Source organism: Myxine glutinosa, chromosome 6, assembly GCF_964187855.1.
Source record: "Myxine glutinosa chromosome 6, kmMyxGlut1.1, whole genome shotgun sequence".
NCBI classification, from domain to species: Eukaryota; Metazoa; Chordata; class Myxini; order Myxiniformes; family Myxinidae; genus Myxine; species Myxine glutinosa.
Genome location: NC_136266.1, coordinates 53067867 through 53091523, shown reverse-complemented (window position 1 = coordinate 53091523; position 23657 = coordinate 53067867). Strand labels below are relative to the sequence as shown.

General features: G+C 43.1%; 1 protein-coding gene across 2 annotated transcripts; it reads right to left on the bottom strand.

The window, feature by feature from the left end:
- Positions 1-1876: 1876 nt before the first annotated feature.
- Positions 1877-22182, bottom strand: LOC137429794 (dapper 1). Of its 2 annotated transcripts, XM_068120047.2 has the most exons (4): positions 21905-22182; positions 20687-20834; positions 16052-16174; positions 1877-6173 (listed from the first exon to the last, which is right to left on the bottom strand). In XM_068120047.2, exons 1-4 carry the CDS (start codon positions 22049-22051, stop codon positions 4300-4302), a joined length of 2292 nt encoding a protein of 763 aa, XP_067976148.2. In that variant the 5' UTR covers positions 22052-22182; the 3' UTR covers positions 1877-4299. The 2 variants fall into 2 exon arrangements, with proteins under 2 accessions (XP_067976148.2, XP_067976149.2); XM_068120048.2 differs by lacking the exons at positions 20687-20834; positions 21905-22182 and adding an exon at positions 16657-17055 and having other exon boundaries at positions 1883-6173.
- Between the last annotated feature and the right edge of the window lie 1475 nt (positions 22183-23657).

Here is a 23657-nt window from a genome sequence, read left to right as displayed (position 1 = left end):
ATAACCTCTGCCACCATAGAGAATTATAAATCATCGAAAGAGCTAACATCGAGAATTGACGCCCTCCCCCGGTCCCCCACACCCCCACAGTGCCATTGATCATGTTTCTGAGTTGGGTATGATGACGTTCAGGAAGAAGAAGAAGCCTTTCCACCAACTTCGACCGCTTCCGGAATTGTTTGATTATTTGTGTTCAAATGTCTGGTAATTGTTTTGTATTTATTTATGCGAATGTGTACTTTTTTTTTTTGGATACAAGATCGAGGCTCGTGAAAGAGCTAACATGAATCACACAAAAAGTCAAACTGACACATAAAACACAAAATAAGGGGAGTGGTAGACAAGATGGGGAGAGAGGGGGAAGGACGCAAACACAACATTTGAGAGCAGGGACATCGAGAGAACTGTGGGAGGGAGAGGGCTTGGGGGAGGTGGGAGAGTTATAAAACATATGGACACTGCAAGGACCTCCAGGAAAGAAGTTGGAATTTCAAAAAAGTGGATCTGAGGTGAATTAGCGGGGGTAGAAAAGATCAAGGTTTTGGATGGGGGAAGAGATGGTGGTGAACAGCTGTTTTAAAGACCTGGAGGGAAGAGTGGGATTGAAGGGAGTGAGGGAGTTTGTTCCAGAGGCGGGAGTAAAGAGGAAGGAAAGAGTGAAGGTGAGCAGAGAGTCTTGATTTTGGCAATTTCACCAGAAGAGGGTTACCGGCAGATCTTGTGTGACCTGTAGGAATATTTGGGGGACAGAGCACAGAGAGAGCTGGGGCAGCAAGGCCGGAGAGGAGTCGGTAGAAGACAGAAAGACCACCAACCTGCCTGCGGTGAGTGAGTGAAAGGCCCTCGGAGTTGGCTTCATCACAGGAGATTCCAATGATTCTGAAAGCTTTGGTTTCAACAGCGTGAAGCCGAGCTAGGTGTGAGGCAGGAGCACCGGCCCAGAGGGGGGAACAGTATTCCATTGAGCTGCAGATGAAAGCCTTGTATGTGGTGAGGAGCTCAGGTGTGCCAAGGAAGGACTTCGCACGATGGAGGATGCCCAGTCGGCGACTGGCTTTGGAGGCCAGCTTGGAAATGTGGTTTTCCCAAGAAAGATCATGGCAGATAGTGAGACCCAAAAGCTTGAGTGACAGAACTTCGTGGAGAGGATTGTTGAGAAAGTAGATGGGAGGGTTTTCCAGCCGGTCTTTTCGGAGAGATATAGTAAGAGTGTGAGATTTGTCAGGATTGAAAGACATGTTCCACTTGTTTGACTTGTATATAACTGTCATTAATCAAAAAGGGTTAGGCACTATAGAGAGATTTTTTTTTATTCCCAAAAAACGAACTTTTCTTTTTTCAAAAATAGATATTTTTTGCCTAAAACACTTCCAAGCACTCACTGATGAACCTCTGAAAGTTTGACGAAGATCTGTTCAGCCATCTCTGAGGAAAATGGCAACACGCCGACAAACCAATGGCTCTCTTATATAGTAGATTGTGACATCATAGGTCACGTGGTATGGACGCCATCTTGGAAAAACGTTGTGCCTCTATATCTCCGAAACCGCTCCATGGAAAAAATTGAAACATGGCTCATTGTAAACAACTCCACATGCAGAATAAGTGTTGTTCAGGGACAACGCTTGATCAGTTCAGTTTGAAATTTCTGGAGCGTGATCTATCTATCAATTATATTAGAGAATAAAAATTTATGATGTCATCGCGCACGTGGTCTGGCAGCCATATTGGATCAAAGTAAAAACCCCTTCAAAAACAGAAGAGTTGGCTCACACCAAGTTGATTGCGCAGTGTAAGTATTCTATGAATACCATCTAGTTGTATAGATTTAAAAAATATATACCAGATGGAGTGCTACATAAAATGAAGAGCCTTTGGCAAATAAACAGCTGTTTTATTGAACATTTTATAACAACAAGCATTTGAAAACTAACTACAGATGTTTAGGATACAAAATAACATAATACAGTATAAAATAAAAGGCAATCATTGTAACAATAAACACGCGTCCAAAGAGGAATCTGTTTTGTTACGTCTGATAAATCGAGTGACGAGGAAACAATATAAAAATGCACTTTTGTGCAGAATGGCTTCAATTCATGATAAGCACTAACAACCCAATCAGTCCAAGTGCTATAGAGAAAAAAATCATGACAACTGCCGAGCCAGCATCTCTTTCATTTCAAAACTGTTATTATACTAGCCAATGTCATTATAACTAAACACATAATCTTTTCAGTTTTTAGTACATGGTACCTTTATTCAGATGACCTGCTCCAATGTGACTCCATTAGGTACAGATTAATTTTGAGATAGATAGATCTCAATCTCTCTCAGATCTCAGATCAGATCAGATCTCAGATCAGATCTCAGATCTCAGATCTCAGATCAGATCTCAGATCTCAGAGATAGATCTCAATGAGATACCACTGGGTGCAACAAAGAGCAAAACAAGACGTACTCGTACATATGCCAGTACATAAAGGAGATTTCACCATAACTTTAAACAGTTCAACCCAGAAATCACAAGGCAGCATATGCAACCTATAGTGAGTTTTGTGAATTCTTTGAATGCACATTGAATTGAAAGTACAGTGGCTGAGTTTATCTGGATGACTCTTATATTAGAGCATTTTCTCATCAGCTTTCATATACTAGGCCTTGCTTGCCAAGTTCTCTGTTATGGCATTCAGGGCCTATTTATAATACTGGTTGACTGCTGTTTCTTAACGCAAGCATCATATCCTATGGAAGACAGTAATCTTGAAGGCAACTTTCTGGAGCCATTCCTGTTCTCGGTCTACGTCAATAACCTTTCTCCCTTATTGTGGGAAAAAAACTTCTGTAACTGCAGTTAACTCCACTGAGCAGAGCGTTTCGTCAAACTATAGGTCACTGCCACGTATATCCTTCCGGAAATTTGGAGAATATTAAGCTGGTTCACTAACTGGAGCACTTACTGTAAACCTGGGGAAGACCCACGTTCCCACAGTCTCAATGGAAAGATAACTTGAAAAATCATTCCATCTTTCTCTCTCATCAACCTCAGGGAAAGATGCAGTTCAAGATTCTTGGCTTTAACATGAGTTCTGATATGTCTTGGGTTGACCATATCTCGATGTATTCAAAAAGTATATGATATCTGGAAGTAGATTTTTTTTTTGACTGTCTATTTTACAATATTGCTTCCTCTGCTCTCCCAGTCCTCTGAACCTCCCTGTCTACTCCAGGATGGATGCTTTCATCCAGAAACCCCCTGATCAAACTTCCAAAATCCAGGCTGGCTGGATACCTCAAGTCTTTTATTCCTCGCTTCTTCCATCTATGGAACCACTTTCTAGAGGCTGTTCTGCCTCACTCTTCCCTCCAGGACTTCAAGCAAGCGGTGCACCGTCATCTTTTGTCATTCCCATTTCTGACCCATGATTTTTATTACCCCCATTGACTTTTCCCATCCGAACTATCTTACATCCTAGTTTCAGTGTTTACTCCCTTCCTGTCTCTACTCTTTTCCTGTTCATTCATTCCCTTGATTTTTGGCCTACTGTCAGATTTATCTTGCTCTTCCGTGAGCCTCGCACCTGTAAAGAAAAAACTATTCTTCAGAACCAAGCCCTTTTTATCACTCTTCAGCTCTTCATTGCACAACAATGAATTTGCATCCATCTTTTTAAGTCAAAAGCCTCTGCCCATCAGCACTCGATGTAAATCTTCTCTCCAGTTTCTGAATCAGATCCTTTTCTCGAAATGATTCCAATTTTGCCGATATTTTCTCAAAATTGTCAATTGGTCAACCCTCCATCATTTGTCATTTAACTTCTGAGGACTCTATGTTTGTACATAAATCAATTTATCCACCCAAAATTTAAAAATTATGAAAATTACCATCATTTTTTCAACCTAATGACTTTAATTTGAATATTCTAATTAAAAGGATTTTATTAGCAGCCAACGTCTGCTAAGAAAGGAAACAATTATTGATTCTGTGTCATTGAGGTTATATTGTACGAAACTCCTTTGCCTTAACAAATCATGCCAATTTCAGATTTATAAAAGAGCATAAGCATGGCACAGCTAAAGTGCTGCATTTAATTTGTATAATGTAAATAAAAAACAACTGTATTGCACCTTTGAAACACTTAACGTTTAGCCACTGGGAAATATCTCACCAAAATAAACATTTAATGCATTAAATATTTTCATAAAATAAAGTTGTAAAAAAGAAGAAGAAGAAACTGTAATTAAATATCAAATGAGGCTCAAGTAAAGAATTAGCAGACTGCCAGAAATTAAAGCTCACTAAACGGTGGTCATGAGTTTCAGTGATCCAGAACGGCAGCGTAGAATTTTTTTCTTGAGTGCGTGCGATGCTTTGATTCGGCAAATTTTAGCCTGTGGTAGGCAATTGTCTGAGGGCGTTGCCACAAAACATCCATGTGAGGACATCTGGAAAGGAACCTCAGATGTCGGGCGACCTTGCTGGTAGTGAGGCCAGACAAGTTCTCCTTGGAGCACCTCCAGCTTCCTTTGAGAGGAGATACGGTCCACGCTGGAGCAACTTTCACTGAGGCTTGTGTTGCTGTCTCCGGGACACCCGAGAGGGCAATCGCTCCACTCTCCTTCTTCTTCCTCATCATCTCCACGTTCCTCAGAGCCGCTGGTTTCTCCTTGCTGCACTGATTCACATTCGGTTGAGCATTCAGAGTCACTCATCGGCCGTTGTGCCCCACCACATCGTTGGCCCGCCCATGGTTGTAATATGGTCTCTGTCTTCAGAGGCCGTAAAACATCTTTCCTCATTCCACGTCTCGCTGGGTGTGCTACCGTGCTATGAGAAAATGCAGCATTTCGGTCTAAGACACCCTGGCAGATCTCGACCGTGGATCGCCACTTCCGCTGTGATGGAATTTTTTTGGACCGAGCATCTTGTGCAAAGTTTCCCAGGATCTTCATCGCACTAGGTTCCACCTGGTTGATGGAAGCCCATTCAGTAGATGTCTTTGAAACTTCAGCAATGCTATTATCCGACTGTGATCTGTGTGCTTGTTCTTTCTGACCAGCAAACCTGTCTTGCCTTTGACGAATGACCTCGACATCTTCGCTAAATCGGCAGTGTTTTAACTGGGCCTGTTTGCTTCTCTCTGAATGTCTCACCTTGTGATGAATTGATAAACATTCTGATCCGTTGGAGGTATTTTCTTGAGCGTTTTGACTTGTGGGATTCGTTTTGAGAACTTTAGCAACAGAAACTTGGAGAAAGCTTCCAGAATCATCAGCTATCGCATTTGTTAAATCATTCAAGCTTTCAGCATCTCTCAATTGACCTTTAAGGTTATTTGGAGACAAATTGTTAAGCTTGGTTTCTGCAGAAGCTACCTTCTCTTTGCCGGTGATATTTTCTTTTGTTCTGCACACACTGTAATTGTGTTTCGCTTTGTGAACTTTCTCTGGAGCGTTTGTGCTTTCATCACCTTGCTTTTGGGCATTGCTGCCTGTAGCAATGAGTGGAAATAATTTATCTAAATACTCATCCCACTTCACTTGTTCGTGCTTATGGTCTGAAGAGTCAATATGTTCGTGTACTTTACGCCTAACCAGTACCTTTCTGCTTTGCTTAACTTCTGATCGTACCACCGCAACACAATCAGCAGGCATCTGTTGTCCTTGTGATTCCTGAATCTCAGTGGTTGTGGCAAATCTACATGGTAGCGAAATTTTGGAACAATTATCACCAACATTCTCGATAGAAAGTTCAGTGTCACATGTTGTTTGTGACTGTGTTTCTAAGCTACCTTCCACATTGTTATTTTGAAGGGCTTTCTTGTGTTGCAGGAGTCGACGGATATAACGATCAAGTCGTTGGGTCAGAAGACCGGGTTCTGTTGGGTGGGCGATAGTAAATTTGTGTGATCGATGTTGGCACTTGCTGCTGCTTTCCTGGAACTTTTTCATGACATCATTGTGACGGAGGAGAAAGAATATGGGGCTTTGCATAGCTACAGCATGCAGCGGGCTTGGGTAGCGGTACACATCCATGCCATCGCGGGACACCAGGTCACACGTGTAGCGTGCATCTCCGCTGGGTAGTTCACCGATTGGCCGGGCATCTAATGCAGACAGAGAGTGCCGCATCATGCCATGATCCATGTCGCTGGAAATCGCATTCATGTGACCTGCAAAATGTATTCCATGTTAAAAGGGCAAAGAAAAAAATCCACTGCAAAATGGAAAAGGATTGTGTGTTTTAGCGAACATATCCCAATCTTCAAAGTGAAAAATCATTATCTACTGATTTGCTGGAATCCTACATACAGGTAAACCTATTGTGGTTACTACCTGTAAGATTAACCATAACCATACGATTGTTTGAGAAAATCCTTACAAGAACTCTTCCAAAAAAAGTTAATGAATCTGCCTCTCCACTAAAACTAGCATTTTGTTTGTAACTGTCATTTAACTGCTGCATTAAAAATTGAAAGATTAAAAACAATCAATTGATGAAAACAAACAATCAAAAAAAAACAAAAAAAAAAACAATAAAATTGAAAGATTAAAGACAATCCTATTTCAACTTTTAACATTTAGTATAAACCCTTACAACAGTTAAAAGAAAATCAGTCAATCAATCGTCATCCTCCTTCGTATGCAACTTGTGGCTGTGGCCTGGCATCATTTCTCACAGGGGTGCGGTAGTTCCGCCGATGGCCAATGCAGTACCCACTTGTAGGCAGGAAATTGGAATTTAGATGTAGAGCAGGAATATGGAATTTGTTCAGGGTGCAGGTGATAACTCGTATGATGATGATGATGATGCATTTATTTTATATAGCGCTTTTCAGGAAGCCCAAAGACGCTTTGACAGAGTGCAAAACATAATGCATAGCAAAACATAAAAACAATTGCAAAAAAAGAAGAATCAATAGGGAAATATTCAAAGCACAAAGGAGGGAGAAGGAGAAGAGATAGTCAGGGGTTAGATGCTGTGGGTTAAATGTTGAATGCAGAGTTGAACAGGTGGGTCTTGAGTGATGTTTTGAATGTGGTGAGTGAGGAGGAGTCTCTGATGGTGTGAGGTAGTGAGTTCCAGAGGGTGGGAGCAGCGATGGAGAAGGCCCTGTCCCCCCAGGATCTGAATTTGGTCCGGATGGGGGGGGGGGGGTCAGGAGGTTGGTACCAGCAGAGCGGAGGTTGCGGGTGGGAGTGTGTCTGGAGAGGAGGTCAGCCAGGTAGGATGGGGCCAGGTTATGGAGGGCTTTGTAGGTCAAGAGGAGGATTTTGTACTGGATTCTCTGGGAGATGGGGACCCAGTGAAGCTTGTAAAGGACGGGGGTGATGTGGTCACGGGTCCGGGAATGGGTGAGTAGATGGGCAGCGGAGTTCTGAATGTATTGGAGTTTATTGGTGATTGTTGAGGGTGAACCATAGAGGAGGCTGTTGCAGTAGTCAAGACGGGAGGTGATGAAGGCGTGGATGAGGGTTTCTGCAGCCACGGAGGAGAGGGATGGACGGAGACGGGCGATGTTTTTCAGGTGAAAGAAGGCTGTCTTTGTGATCTGTTTAGTGTATTTGTCGAAGGAGAGGGTTTGGTCAAAGATGATGCCAAGATTCCGGATGTGAGGGGAGGTGGATACTGGGATACCATCGATGTTGAGGGCAAAGTTATGGGTGGATTTTATGAGCGTTTTTGGGCCAATGATGATTATTTCAGATTTATCATAGTTAAGTTTGAGGAAGTTGATTTGAAGCCAGGATTTTATTTCAGTGATGCAGTTTGTCAGGATAGAGTGGGTGGCGGTGGAGATGGACTTGGTAGTGCCTACTCTTCACTTGGGACACCGTGGGATCTCTAACGTCCACCAACTGTGTTGGGTGCAAATCTAAAATAGCACGAGTGTTGCATAGAAGTTTGGTTAGGTCACCTTGTTATAATTATAAAAATATATATATACAATAGTGGACATAATTATTGCATTACTAATCTTATTGTGCAGACTGAGGTCAATTACATATTATCAAAGCTGTACAAAGTAAAAGATTGATGATACAACCAGGAAGTGATGTTAGCTGATGCAATTTTCATAGGCATTTGTTAGCTGAAGCTCAATCAAATCAACGATGAGGCCAAAAGATTGCATAATCTCTTTAAAAACTGTAAAACCAAGTAGATTTACCTGCAAAGACTCAGTTATCATTCACCTGTGCTTGACAACCTGAAAGCTTTGATTGTTTATTTGAGTGAAAATTGTTTGTTTATTTGAGTGAAAAATCTCTGTGAGTGATTGTTTCTTTGATTGTTTCTTTGATTGTTGCTTTAAGTGACACAAGAAAAAAGTGCAGTTTGTCTTGTACCAAGTTTTTACAAGTCAACAATTTTTTTACATCAAATTTTAACAAGTCAATTGTGGCTCAGCTCCTGAAGAGGCACAAATTGCCAGCATTCACACCCGGTGTTGTCTTAAAAACAACCGTAAACTCAACCCGACTGAGAATTTCAGGAACATTGTAGGCGTAAGATTGGCTAAGGATGCCAAGTACCATGGCTTGGCTTATGCCCAGGAGATGTCAAGCTGTCATCAAAGCTAAAGGAGGCCCAACAAATGACATATTTAACAACATCTCTCTAGTCTCAAGACTGAACTCTCAAACCTGTCTCCCTCCTCCAAATCCTGATGGTGACTGATCAAATCTATTTCTGGTGTTTTTTTCCCACTCCATCCCCTCCGTTACCTCAAACAGCTACAGAGCTGACTCCACATGTGAAATGAATGAATGCCTCAACTCTGTGTTTGCCTCAAAATCTTGTATCTCAAACCCATCACTCTCTGTACCCACATTACCCAGTCATACGCAGCTGCTCCTGGACTCTGTGTCCTTCTCTCCTGACAAGGTGGAGAAGTTTCTGTCAAACCTCGACTCTGATTCTGCAAGTGGACCCGACGGCATCAGCCCACGGGTCCTAAACTCCTGTTCTGCCACTCTATCTCACCCTCTCTCTGTTCTCTTCACCCTCTCTTTTGCTCAAGCTCATCTATCATCTGCTTGGAAATCAGCCAACATTATTGCTTTACACAAAAAGGTGCAAAAACAGATCCTTGCAACTTCAGACCAATCAGCCTGCTCCCAATCATCAGCAAGGTTATGGACTCCATCATCGCTTCAGATATTAAATCCTTCCTCTTCTCCAATGGCTTGATCTCTGATCATCAATTTGGATTCAGACCTGGACACTCCACTCTGGACATGCTGCTTCTGCTGTCTCAACAATGGATGGAGGTCCTCAATGTCAAACAGGAAATTAGAGCTGTCTCCCTTGACATATCACGTGCCTTCGATACGGTCTGGCACCCAGCTCTGCTCACCAAACTCTCCTCCTATGGTATCCATAGAAAACTCCATGCATGGCTTGCAGACTTCCTCTCCGGTTGCAGTCAACGTGTGGCCCTGAATGGAATTCTCTCATCTGCCCTTCCTGTTCATGCTGAAATTCCTCAAGGCAGTGTTCTGGGCCATGTGCTTTTTTGGTATTCATCAATGATCTTTCCGACTCTCTGGAAAATCCTCTCTATCTCTTTGCTGATGACTCCACTCTCTGCCGCTCCATATCTCAACCCGCAGATCGCCAGGTAGCAGCCTCCTCACTCTCTGCAGACCTGGACAAAATCACAAACTGGTCAAACAAGTAGAACATGTCTTTCAATCCTGACAAATCTCACACTCTCACTTTGTCTCTCCGAAAAGACCGTCTGGACAACCCTCCCATCTACTTTCTCAACAATCCTCTTAAAGAAGTTCTGTCACTCAAGATTTTGGGTCTCACTATCAGCCATGAACTTTCCTGGGAAAACCACATTTCTAAGCTGGCTGCCAAAGCCAGTCGCCAACTGGGCATTCTCCATCATGCGAAGTCCTTCCTTGGCACCTCTGAGCTCCTCACCACATGCAAAACTTTCATCCGCAGCTTGATGCAATACTGCTCTCCCCTCTGGGCTGGTGCTCCTGCCTCACACATAGCTCGGCTTCACGCTGTAGAAACCAAAGCTTTCAGGATCATTGGAATCTCCCTCAGTGAAGCTGTTTCTGAGGGCCTTTCACTCTCTCACTGCAGGCAGGTTGGTGGTCTTTCTGTCTTCTACCGACTTCTCTCTGGCCTAGCTCCGGCAGCTCTGTCTGTGCTGTGTCCCCCAAATATTCCTGCAGGGTGCACAAGAACTGCCAGCAACCCTCTTCTAGTGAAACTGCCAAAATCAAGACTCTCTGCTCACCTTTACTCTTTTATTCCTCATTTTTTCCGCCTCTGGAACAAACTCCCACACCTTTTCAATGCCACTCCTCCCTCCAGGTCTTTAAAACAGCTGTCCACCACCATCTCTTATCTTCCCCCATTCAAAACCTTGATCTTTTCTACTCCTGTTAATACACCTCAAATCCACCTCTTTCAATCCCCGACTTCATTCCTGAAATTCCTTGTTGTGTCAATTTGTTTTATACCGTGTACCCCTTCCCTCCCCCTCCCCTAGCCCTCTCCCTTCCACCGATCTCCCGATGTCCCTGTTCTCTACTGTTGTGCCTGTGTGCTTCCCTCTCTCCCCATCTTGTATCCCCCTCCCTTTATTGTTTTATGTGTCCGTTTATATTTGATGTGTTTTATGTGCTAATGTGTGTTTAATGTGTTAGCTCTTACACGAGCCTCGATATTATATCCCCAAAAAAAAATGTCAAAATTAGTCGGCGTCAGCAATCTCTCCTCTCCCTTTCTCATGGGCCAAGCTCCACTCCAAACAGCAGAGCTGCATTATTCCCATTTTGTAAATCTTTGCTCTCGGCCTAACCAAAATCTTTCTTCATAGACTACGTCGTACATTCCTACTTTTATGCCACCTGTCTCTCGCTGTCTTTCTCTCTCTTACATCCTCACAGCAACTGTCCCCCCTCCTCCAAAGTAAAAACCAGGTACTTGTGTTTTTGGTACTTGAATTCTCCAACTTGCTTCAACTTCCTGCCTGCTCGAACCATAATATATATATTCTCTCTTCCCTCTCCTTGCCCACCATTATTTATGTTTTCTTTCCATTTATACTCAGTCCTCCACTTTCAAAACTTTCCTGTTAGGCAAGCTTGCATTCTGAAGTCCCTCATCAGAGTCTGTTGTCACCACCAAATCATCTGCAAACATGCCATAAAGTAACCCTCTTTTTGCTCCCTCACTCAACACATCGATCACCACCACAAACAGCAAAGGATTAAGAGTTCAACGCTGGTGTAAACCTGCCTTTATCTAAAATGCCTATTCTTAGTTCTGACTGAAATCTTAGCCTCCTCATACATCACTTCAACTATCCTTGCCAGTCTTTCAGGCACCCTCTTCTTCATCAGACTCCAATACACCACCTTTCTAGGAACCCTATCATATGCTTTCTCCAGATGCAAAAAAACTCACAATCCAACTTACTGTTCCCTTCCAAATATGTCTCCTGTTTCTGTTTGAGAATGAAAATAGCATCTGTTGCACCCCCCCCCCCCCCCCCCCCACTGGCATAAACCCAAACTGCATCCCATCAATTCCCACTGCCTCTCTTCACCTTTCATTCACCATCCTTTCCAATACTTTTAACACCTGCTCCATCATCTTGAAACCCCCATATCCCACATTCCATAACATCCCTTTTATTTTTTTGTGGATAGCCACAAAGCAACTTTCCTGCCAATCATTTGGTATCCTATCCTCTCCCAGATTGTAACCAGCAACTGCCAAAGCCAATCCACTTCTCTGTCCCATAGGCATATATGACTTCTCTGTCATAGGACTTCTCTGTCCCATTCATATACACCAGTATGATTCATCTACACCAGTATGATTCATCTACACCAGTATGATTCATCCACATGCTTATGATTCACTATCGTTTTTCCCCTGTAGCTGCCATAACCTCATCCCGCTCCTTGCCACCTACTTGTCCATGCATTTTGCTGATTTCTCCTCATACAAACAACACTTATTTTTCATCCCATACTCTTCTCCACCATGTACTCATTGATCTGCCTATTTGAAGATCAAAATTCCCATTAAAATCACATCCAACACTCACACCCTCAGAAAAAACCTCTCAAGTCCTTTACATTATTCTTGGGTAAAATTCCAGGGGAATCGAAAAGACCCCTTTATAAAAGAGTATGTGCCATGTGGCAAAGTATAGAAAAGAAGGGACATTCCATAGCTTGTAGAAAATGCCAAACGATACAAAATAAGGGGCATTCAAGAAATGTGTGCATGCTGGACTACCATTGTGTTCTGAGGAGGAACCAAGTAATGCTCTATAAAAGTTAATATAAAGGGGCACCAATTTGATTCATACACCTGCATGAAGAAGTAAATGTATTTGATTTGCCAGATGTAGGGTGCCCCTTTACATAAACTTTTATAGAGCATTACTTGGTTTCCACTGCTCCAGAATCCAATGGCGGCAAACTTGACACCACTCCAGCCGACGCTTGGCATTGCGCATGGTGATCTTAGGCTTGTGTGCGGCTGCTCAGCCATGGAAACCCATTTCATGAAGCTCCTGACGAACAGTTGTTGTGCTGGCGTTGTCCCAGAGGCAGTTTGGAACTCGGTAGTGAGTGTTGCAACCGAGGACATACGATTTTTACATGCTATGCGCTTCAGCACGCGGCGGTCCCGTTCTGTGAGCTTGTGTGGCCTACCACTTTGTGGCTGAGCTGTTGTTGCTCCTAGACATTTCCACTTCACAATAACAGCACTTACAGTTGACCGGGGCAGTTCTAACAGGGCAGAAATTTGACAAACTGACTTGTTGGAAAGTTGGCATCCTATGACGGTGCCACGTTGAAAGTCACTGTGCTCTTCGGTACGGCCCATTTTACTGCCAATGTTTATCTATGGAGATTGCATGGCTGTGTGCTTGATTATATATACCTTTCAGCAATGGGTGTGGCTGAAACAGCCAAATCCACTAATTAGAAGGGGTGTCCACATACTTTTGGCAATGTAGTATATATATATATATATATATATATATATATATATATATATATATATATATATATATATATATATATATATATATATATCTATCTATAATTCCAGTAATCTCTGTCTGTACGTTTGTCTGTGACCGCTGTTTCTCGACAACCACGGGTCCGATATACTTTTAACTTGCCAGGTATATTGCTGGGGACCCGAGGATGTGCCTTTTCAAGGTTTCATATTAATCGGACAATTACTTACCGAGCTATGTCCAAAAAACGATTCAACCAATCAGAGAGCAGCGAACGATCGCGTGTGCCGAACGTGGAGGACACACTCTGCCTCGGATGGCACATTTGAGAGCGTATTCATTTATTTCACGTTTGCAAACTATGTTGGCGTTAAACTACGTTTTAAAACTAATAAAAACGAATTTGCGATTCATTCGCTTTCCTGCGCGTTTGTGCACGCGATGGCGATTTCTTTACCAAACTCCGGAAGCCGTTCGCTTTGGACCAAACCATTGCATGTAAATAGAGGGGGGGGGGGTTCTGTGGTCGTTGCGAATGGACCAAACCATTCATGTAAATAGAGGGGGGGGATTGTCACTGTACTCGCAAGCCGTTCGCCGTTCGCTTTGGCGTTGCGAATGGACCAAACCATTTCATGTAAATAGAGGGGGGGGGATATAATTTTAGATAGATATATAGTACGGGCATATATATAGTACGGGCATGCCCTAGTATCTATAATTCCAGTAATCTCTGTGTGTCTGTGTGTCTGTGTGTGTGTCTGTGTGTTTGTCTGTGACCGCTGTTTCTCGACAACCACGGGTCCGATATACTTGAAACTTGCCAGGTATATTGCTGGGGACCCGAGGATGTGCCTTTTCAAGGTTTCATATTAATCGGACAAGTAGTTACCGAGCTATGGCGATTTCTTTACCAAACTCCGCAAGCCGTTCGCTTTGGACCAAACCATTGCATGTAAATAGAGGGGGGGGGATTGTCACCGTACTCGCAAGCCGTTCGCTTTGGACCAAACCATTTCATGTAAATAGAGGGGGGGGGATTGTCACCGTACTCGCAAGCCGTTCGCTTTGGACCAAACCATTTCATGTAAATAGAGGGGGGGGATTGTCACCGTACTCGCAGGCCGTTCGCTTTGGACCAAACCATTTCATGTAAATAGAGGGGGGGGGGGATATAATTTTAGATATATATATAGTACGGGCATGCCCTAGTATATGACAAAGGCTCTTACATTTCCCAACCTGGCAATACACCATGGTATAATACTGTTGTACGTTAGGACTTGGTTTGAGGACAAGGTTGAAAATCTGCAGTTTCCATCCTGGGGCCCCGATTTTAAACCAACAAAAACACCCAATGGCGTGTGAGAGTCAGAGTCAATGGACCACGATACACCACTGAACTTACTATGAATGAGGAATGGCATGATATTACAAATAATTCTTCTTCTTCATTCGTATGCAGCACAAGGCTGCGGAGTAGCATCGTTGGCTGAGTGCACGGCTGTGCCGGTTATACAATGCCCGCTGCTGGTTAGGGAAGGAATTTGGAATTTGTTCATGGTGCAAACGATAGCTACCCTACTCTTCGCAAAGGACACCATAGGATATTTAACGTCCACCAATGAATGCTGGCATCCGACGTCTGTTTAACGTCCATCCAAGGAAAGGCACACACATTGATGAATCACCCTGCCTGTGAAACACCGGGATGACCTTTTATAGCCAAGTCGGGATTCAAACCCAGGCTAGACAGCTTGGAGGGGATTGGGCAAACCTCTATGCCATCCTGTCACTCTTATATTACAAGTGGTATCGACTAATATTTGGTACAAAGTGCTATTGACAATAACACCTTATTAGCATTTGAATGAAAGAAAGAAGAACCACCTTTAGAGGCCATTTTACCCCGCAGAGCAGGTGTTGCCCTTTTTCGGGCACCTGTCGTCCCATTTTTTTGAAGCAATGTTTTATGGCCGGATGCCCTTCCTGCCGCCAACCCTGTTAGTCACCTCTTGCACACACAGGGAATTACCAGTGAACTGGTACTGAATTTGCCGACCTCGGAAGGATGACAGGCTGAGTCAACCCCCCCTGGCGTTAATTCAGCGATCGACCGGGATTCGAACGCAGGATCACCAGGCTCCCTTATTAGAATTTGAATCATGGTTGCAAATGAATAACCTTGAATATTCATTTATTGTGCCATTACTTTTGGTACAGGTTAAAATGTTATCTAAAGGACATGATAATTTGGTTTGCTTTATAAAATTCAAGATTAATTTTAAGAATGGAATTTCCCTTAAAGTCCAAGACATGCCATTGTTTTTCTATTTTTTCAGTATATATATATATATATATATATATATATATATATATATATATATATATATATATATATATATATATATATATATATATATATATACATATATACAAGTGCTGTACTGTATGTATAATGCGTGGGATTATTTTCTTCCTAATCATGTACCTTGTATACTTAAATATTGAAAAATAAAGGAAGGGTTAGGGTTATGTTGACATTGCTTTCCTCGCAGCCGTTCAGTGAAATAGGAACATCTATTTATTATGTTCATACGAATTTGTGGTAGGGGGGAGTGATTAAGAAAAGGAAGCGGAAAGGACATTGGATAGCAAAAGGAGGAGGTAGGAAGTGTAAGAAGAATGTTAAGAAAAGGTAAAGAAGGTTGGGAGGATATGGAAGTCAAGAGAGTGGAGAGTAGATGCACAAAGAGTGTACAAGGGAGGATCAGGGGAAATGTGGTGAAAGATTTCCACCATTTTGCATTTGTAATAAATATATGGCCCTCAAAAAACTAGAAGATGACTTGCTACCATGCAGTGATGATTACGGCAATATTGAAACAAATAATCAGAGGAATGATATTGTGTCAGGAGGCTATAAATATTGAATATACATAAATGACACCCACAATTTGACATTGGCAATGACGTCCAATTCAGGAAAGCATGGTGTGTGTAGGACCCCACGAAAACATCTTTCAGACAAATACCTGTAGAGTTTGGCCTCCGATGCACCAGCCCAGTTGGATTAAAGTGGGCTGTCTCATTTGTGATGCAATGGGGTTTGGAAGGAGGAATATTGGCAGCTTCGACACCCAGCAATGCTGACAAATCTGAAAAATACAAACCAGGAAACAAGCATGTACAAGTATGAACCACATGGACTCCAATAAATTTGTGCAACAAAATACTTCTTTTTTTTTTGCCAAGCATAAGAGCAGATACTGCATTGGCGTCATCAAGAGGAACCCAAATAAGCAAAGATCAAATACAGAATCATCCGGAGGAACCGGAGGAATCATCCGGAGGCACAGCCAAGTGAGCCTTAGAGAAAACTTTCTGCAAGAATTCACTTCTCCTTAGCCACATGGATGAAGAAAGAGAGAAATAAAGGAAAAGCAAGAATTAGAATGAATAAAGATTGTATATAAAATATGCAGGATTGGGAAACATCACTGTATACGTACGTACATGATTCTCAGAACATTATTAGACAAAGGACAAATCAACACAACATTTGGGATTTGACACCAGAATCCAGCATCATGAGCCTGGGATTCAGGTGAGAAGGCTAAAAAGGCCAACTTTGCAATACCTTTCATGAGAGTAAGATTCTCATCTCAGGCTATGGCTCCTCCCTGGTACCAACATTATCCACTCAACTGAAAAACTCCAATGCATCCATCTTGTCCACACCCTTCATTATCCTGAACATCTCTATCAGACCAACCTCATAATCACTTCCCTTATAATGCATAAAGTCCTGTCTCCTTCATTTACTCCACCTAGTTTAAAGTCTAGCTCCAGCCTTGGAATCAAACCAGTAAACCTACACTGTACCCTCTCTAATATGACAACGATGTCCTTCCTCATGCAGACGTGGACATCAGATATGGAGACGTTCTCATCCTGAAACAAACCTTGAGACTACCTTAAGGTACATTTCCCATAAAGACAGCAGCAACGGCACAAGCGGGACGGCACCTGATCGCTCGAATGATTTTCTGACAAGGAACCAAAGATAATGATATGCTTAACAAGGTCCAATTGAAATGGCCATAAATAGAGCTTCTAAAAGTGGCTGCAATGGGATTCCTTTGGGCTCTCCGGTTCATGTGTGCGCACTCGCCTCTGAGCTGTCTGGTCTGGGTATTTCATTGCACATAATTACTCATTCCTTTCATTTAAAGTGCTAAAATTGTCAACCACCAAGTACTGTAGATATCTTCCTATATACCAGGGTTACTGCAAAACTAATGCCCTGCAATATTTTTCTAACACTATATTTATTCTGGGGGTTAACAGCATTGGGGTTTAACACATTCTGGGGTTTAACACAACAGCATTGTTACTTGTACAGTATAGGTAGATCCTTCCTGCCTCATGATATGATAATTACATTGTCTTCCCACAGGTGGCGTCCTGTCGCATCATCAAACGTGGCTGCCATCATGGATGTTCGTCAGGAGCAATGTGCTGTTTTTTTTTTGTTTTTTTTTGTTAAATATAAGATCGAGGCTCGTGTAAGAGATAACATTAATCACAAAAAAAAAAAACGGACACATAAAACATATAATAAGGGGAGCGGTAGACAAGATGGGGAGAGGGGAAAGCGCACAAGTACAACATTTGAGAGCAGGGACATCGGGAGATCTGTGGGAGGGAGAGGGCTTGGGGGGAGGAGGCATGGCAAGTGGGGGGGGGGGGAGGGGTGGGAGAAGTATAAAACACATGGACACTGCAAGGACTTCCAGGAAAGAGGTTGGTATTTCAAAAAAGTGTGTCTGGGATGAATTAACGGGGTTAGAAAAGATCAAGGTTTTGGATGAGGGAAGATAAGAGATGGTGGTGAACAGCTGTTTTAAAGACCTGGAGGGAGGAGTGGGATTGAAGGGAGTGAGGGAGTTTGTTCCAGAGGCGGGAGAAAAGAGGAATGAAGGAGTGAAGGTGAGCAGAGAGTCTTGATTTTGGCAATTTCACCAGAAGAGGGTTGCCGGCAGATCTTGTGTGACCTGTAGGAATATTTGGGGGACAGAGCACAGAGAGAGCTGGGGGAGCAAGGCCGGAGAGGAGTCGGTAGAAGACAGAAAGACCACCAACCTGCCTGCGGTGAGTGAGTGAAAGGTGTTATTGAATTGAGTTGAATTGAATGAGTGTTATTGAATTATTGGTGTGTGTGAAGGAGACTATTCGAAACATCCAAAATGGACTACAGAAGGCATATGGGGACGATGCTGTCGACGTCAGCACAGTTGGTCGATGGGCCAAGGGGATAACGTCCGCAAGAGTTGATCATGCCGATATGTGGCAGGCCACGATCAGCATGGACGGATGTTAATGTTGAAAGAGTGAACTTTCAACTAACACAGACAAGACTCAGAAAAATGATCCAACAGCACAGCATCTAGCCCTCTACAGACGAAAACAGGTTACATTTGGCTGGTGTCTTATTCTCAATCTCATAGGGGTGGGTCAAAGGTCAAAATTGGTCGCAGAATTAAGATTTCTGGCTCACCAGGTATTTGTATTTCAACCAACCCAATCATATTTCGACAATAATTTGCAACAAAAAACCTTGCAGCAACCCCCTTCAGTCAAAAGCAGGTAAACATTGGTTCAGTGTCTTGATTTTACAGGGGTCAGAGTGGACTGGGTGGACACATAATGCATTGAATTGTTTATGTCTGAGAGTCTAGTTTTAAAATGTCTTTCGCACAGGACCCATCATGGTATTGCAGAGAGGATATCCGACAGGTGTGGGTGCTCTTTGAGCTATCTGGCCTGAGTTTGAATCTCATCCCAGACATAAACTCTCATTCTGGTGTTTCGTGGGCAGGGCCAGGCATCAACGTGTGTGCCACCAGGGAATTTGTCTGCCAGCACTTTGTATTTACATGGTCTAATGCCCGTGGAGGAGCTGCAATACAAATTACACACACATGCAGATAAGTACATTAGACTACACTGGAATTAACTTCAGATAAACACACATGCTGACCTTGGGGAAGTGACACAACCTCTCTGGGCACCAGCAATGCCATCTTTGTGGCGTCGTCCTCTTACTACTGTCAGAAGGGTAATTAGGGAGAATTTCCTCCCCTTCCCCTACCCGTGGTATGCCAACCCATGTGGAATGTCCATGCTCTGGTTTTCTAAATGCTGAACGTCAAGCTGGATAGCAGAATGTACATTTCAAAACTAGAACGACACTGGGTAGAGAGCACACCTCTGCCGGGCCGAACAGTTTACCTTTTGTATCCCACCGATATGTCAGATCTGGATTTGGACCTGAACCAAAAACGAATCGCTTGTTCTGGTCACTTTCCCATCTCATCCACCAAGCTTTGTATTAAGTTCTCCACAACTTTTTGAAATATCATGCTATACTGTATATATATTTTTTGGTACTATCACTCAATGGTGAGGAATCACTTTTATAAATAATAAATTCTCGTATACGGATCCAGATCCAGATCTTCACCAAAGTCGAATCGATTTGTCCTTGTTACAGAACCAACCTGTCCACCAAGTTTCATCCAAATCCATCAATAACCTTTTTTGACATATTGTGTTGGCCCTACCACTCAACGGTGAAGAATCACTTTTTAAAATGATCTGATGTGGATCCGGATCTTCACCAAAATCTCATCATTTCTTCCTTGTCACATTCCCAACCTCTCCACCAAATATCGTCCGAATCCGTCCACAACTTTTTGAGATATCCTGTTCACAACCAGACAAACAGACAGGGCTGAAACCAACCCTCCATCCACCTTCAGTGGTGCAGGTAATGATGTTGTATAGGAATTTCATCGGGATGTTTTTAAAGAGTTTGATTTGACTCGGCCAGGATTAGAATTGAACCGCCAACCTTCCAGACTCAGAGCGGACAGTCAAACCATTACGCCACCGAGTCTGCGTAGAGTCGGGTTCCTGCAACTCTCAGTCGAACGGCATGCCTGGCCAGCCGGTTCGTGAAAGAATTGGCGCAAAAACATTCCCCAGTCAATTATACAAGAAGGTAGGAATATTTAGGGCTGTTATTTTTACACTTCTTTCACTGTTTTTTTTTTGCTGGGGTAATGTAATTTCGGAGGGGTAATCAGAAAGTCCTTCATCCAACCATGAAGGAATTGGCCTGTGCCTGCGAAATTCGCCACAGATGCAAATCCTTCTCCATGTATTTTTCCAGAAAATATCACATTTTCCCCAGAGATGGATAAGTTTCCTGATGTCTTTTTTTTGGGGATATTTGGCTCAAAAACGTTTTCGAACAGAGAATAGACCGTGGCCTCTCCCCCACTCCCTCCTTCCCTTTTATTTTCCACCTTTATATCTTTCTAGGCTCATTGGGATGTGTCCTTATCCTAATCTCCTGGATCTCACTCTTACTTCTTTCTATGCTGCTGTTGGTGTTTCCCCCTTTCCATTCTGCTCTAGCTCTTCCATGAGCCTCGATCATGCACAAAGAATTGTCTGTAATTTATCCACAAGGTATGATGTCGATAGATATTGGGCATTTGCAGTTTCTGGTTGTAAATCGATTATAGTATAATTCCTTTTGTCATGATCATGACAGAGTTAAATTCAGGATTGTTTTTATTCACCGCAAGACAACCGCTCACCAGGAGTGGTCCTGCTGTTTGCCGAAGTGGAGACTGAGAGGCCGCTTGATGTCTTCCTCGTGTTTGCATTGCTGGATCCCCTAGGCTTTTGTAGAGCTGCCGAGTGCTGATCCAGGACATTCAGACCGACGTCACCCCACCTGTACTCCTGAAACAAAGGAAATGAAACAGCGGACACGAGATGTGCTAAGGGGAGGAAGCGTTCTCTGCACACGTGTTAGAACTAGCCGGAGAGGTTATTTAACCTTGGGAATTCGACCAAGATGGTTGAAGATTGGCAGAAGCAGACACCAAGGGATGAAATGATAACAACGCCTGACCTCCAGGTCTGTGCCTCTAGGTACAATACATATGAGGAATTTCACCTTTCATTTTTAAACTTTCCATTGTCCTGGAACCTTTGGTATTCCTATGTACTATGACGAAGGGTACACAGAGCATTATGTTGATTACCTTTACATTGAATCATCTGAACTAGCAAAGAGATACTGTCTGCTGCAGGCAAATCCATGGCAACCACCCAGATTTTCGGACCATGCCATTATCCAAAACGATTGTTACAATGATAAAGTGTTTTTTGTTAATTTTGCCAATTTTTGGATTTCCTGTTTTAGGACATATACGGCATCCGCTGCAACAGCAAATGATCCAGGTGACATGTAAGAAAAGAACACAGGTGAAGAGCATAAGTGCTCGGACTGTGCTGGTGCATCGCGGGTAGTGGAAAGTGCCTTGGGTAGGGTAACGGGAGATTGGGCGCGCAACGTATGGGTCACCCACAGCCTTGGCCAGCTGCAGACACCCGAAACCCTTGGATCAACCAAGCGGATAGTCCCAGGAGAGAGACACACAGAAAGAACCATTTACAGAGTTCCCCTTCCAGTGTTAAATTTAGCAGCCAAGAATGCCATGTCTCTAATAACAATGACTCTTACTCAGATCAGCTTCTCTGTTAACTTGTGTTTTGGGAGTGACGATGACACCGGTACGAGCATAGGTGGAGTTGTAATTATTTTTCGATGTACCGGAAAGGTGTTTGAAGCATTCGAGTTGATTGTTCTACGTCGGGCATCACCTTATACCTCATATACAGACTTGGCCGGCCGGCCCAACGCGTTCATTATACCTGGCTGGCCATCGCAGTTAGTTTCTTAAATCCCCGCTCTACTGAGCACGGTGTTTCCACCCGCTCGGCCAGCACTGCTCGTCGTTCCTTACCCGCTCGGCCAGCACGGCACGCACGGCGCTCTCCTGGCGTCGGCGCAGCAGCTCCAGCTCGGCCAGACATGCCAAGCCGGCCCCGAGGCGCTCGGACATGCGGCTACTGGGCTGCGCAGGCAGGACGAGAGGTGGCCGCCGAGACATCGCTCCCTCCCTTGCCCTCTGTCTGGAATCGCTTCGATCATGGGCACTCGTGCAGTGAGAGGTGGGAGGAGGATGATGGAGAGAGGGACACAGAGACAGAGAGGGAGAGAGAGAGAGAGAGAGAAAGAAGGAGAGAAAAGCACAGAGAGAAGAATGGAAATGGAAGCAGAAAGTGGGAGGGAGTGAGGGGCAGGAAAAGGCAAGAAGACAGGGATGGAGATTGAGAGTGAGAGAGAGAGAAAGAGGGGGAGAGGGGGGAGGGGGAGTGGAGGAATGGAAAGATAAATAAAAGAAATGAAAATATGAAGGGGTGGATGTGTTTTATTGCATGTGTGTGTATATGTGTATATGTGTGTGTGTTTGTGTGTGTGTATGTTTGTGTGGATGTTTTATTGTATATGCTGTGTGTGTGTGTGTGTGTGTGTGTGTGTGTGTGTGTGTGTGTGTGTGTGTGTGTGTGTGTTGTGTATTTCATTGTATGTGTGTATTTTATTGGATGTGTGCGTTTTTTTGTATGGGTTTTATGTGTATGTGTGATTGTATGTAATGTGTTTTGTATGTGTTGTGTATGTGTTTTGCGTTGTGTGTGTGTGTTTATTAGTCCCCTACTGGTTCAACCAGAGGGGACTATAGTTTTGCTCTCCATCTGTCTGTCCGTCCATCCCACGTGTGCTGTTTCACACCTTTTTTCCCCCCCACACCCTTAACATATTCAACTGAAACTTGGTACATGGCCTTATTATTATATGTTACAGAACAAGTTCGAGTTTCAAGGACTTTTGTCAATTTTTCAGAGTTATGCCCTTTTTTGTACTTAGAAAATATAACATCGATAGGGGCCATATTTTCAATTCTCACTCTTGTTGTATTGTGTGTGTTGTATGTGTATGTGCATGTATCTTCACCAAAATCGAATCAGTTCGTCCTTGTCACAAAACTAACCTGTCCACCAAATTTCGTCCGAAGCTATCCATAATTTTTTGAGATATCATGCTCACAGACAGACAAACAGACAGACAGACAGACAAACAGGGGTGAAAATACAACCGCCATCCACCTTCGGTGGCAGAGGTAATAATGAATGAAAGGAAAATAAAATTAAGAGATAAATGAACTGAAACAAAGAAAAAGGATTTAACTAAAAACAAATTGACTGAAACTGATATTTGGCTTTCACTCGGTTATTGTGCCAGCTGTATTACATCATCACACATTTTGTCGTCATACCTGAGACAAATACAGGGCTGTCTAAAAATGGTTTAACCGAGATAAAGTGTCTAATCATTTAAATATGATGATGTTTTCAGATCCATTTTCGGATAAAACGGTTTGCTAAGTTATATATTATCTCCCTGCTGTCTCATGCTCAGACATTTTGCTGAAAATAAGCATGCTAAATGGACTTTTGAACCACCCTTGTTCTTCAACAAGTAAAATTATATGTCCTCAGTGAAGTTAATCTGTCAATTTAAATTATTTCTGAGTTATCAGTTAAATCAGTTAAACCGAGATAACGCCCACCACAAAATGGTGGTGCAACATCGGGCGGCGGGGGTTAGATTTGACCAAAAAGAGGGCAAACTATATCTATTTTAAATTGTGTGTT

Excerpts from the sequence above, each read along its gene's own strand:
- LOC137429794 (XM_068120047.2), bottom strand. The coding sequence starts at position 22,051 with ATGTCTCGGCGGCCACCTCTCGTCCTGCCTGCGCAGCCCAGTAGCCGC. Across the intron at positions 20,835-21,904 it reads GTGCCGTGCTGGCCGAGCGG|GAGTACAGGTGGGGTGACGT; the intron begins GTAAGGAACGAC and ends CCTTTGTTTCAG. Across the intron at positions 6,174-16,051 it reads TCGGAGGCCAAACTCTACAG|GTCACATGAATGCGATTTCC; the intron begins GTATTTGTCTGA and ends TACATTTTGCAG.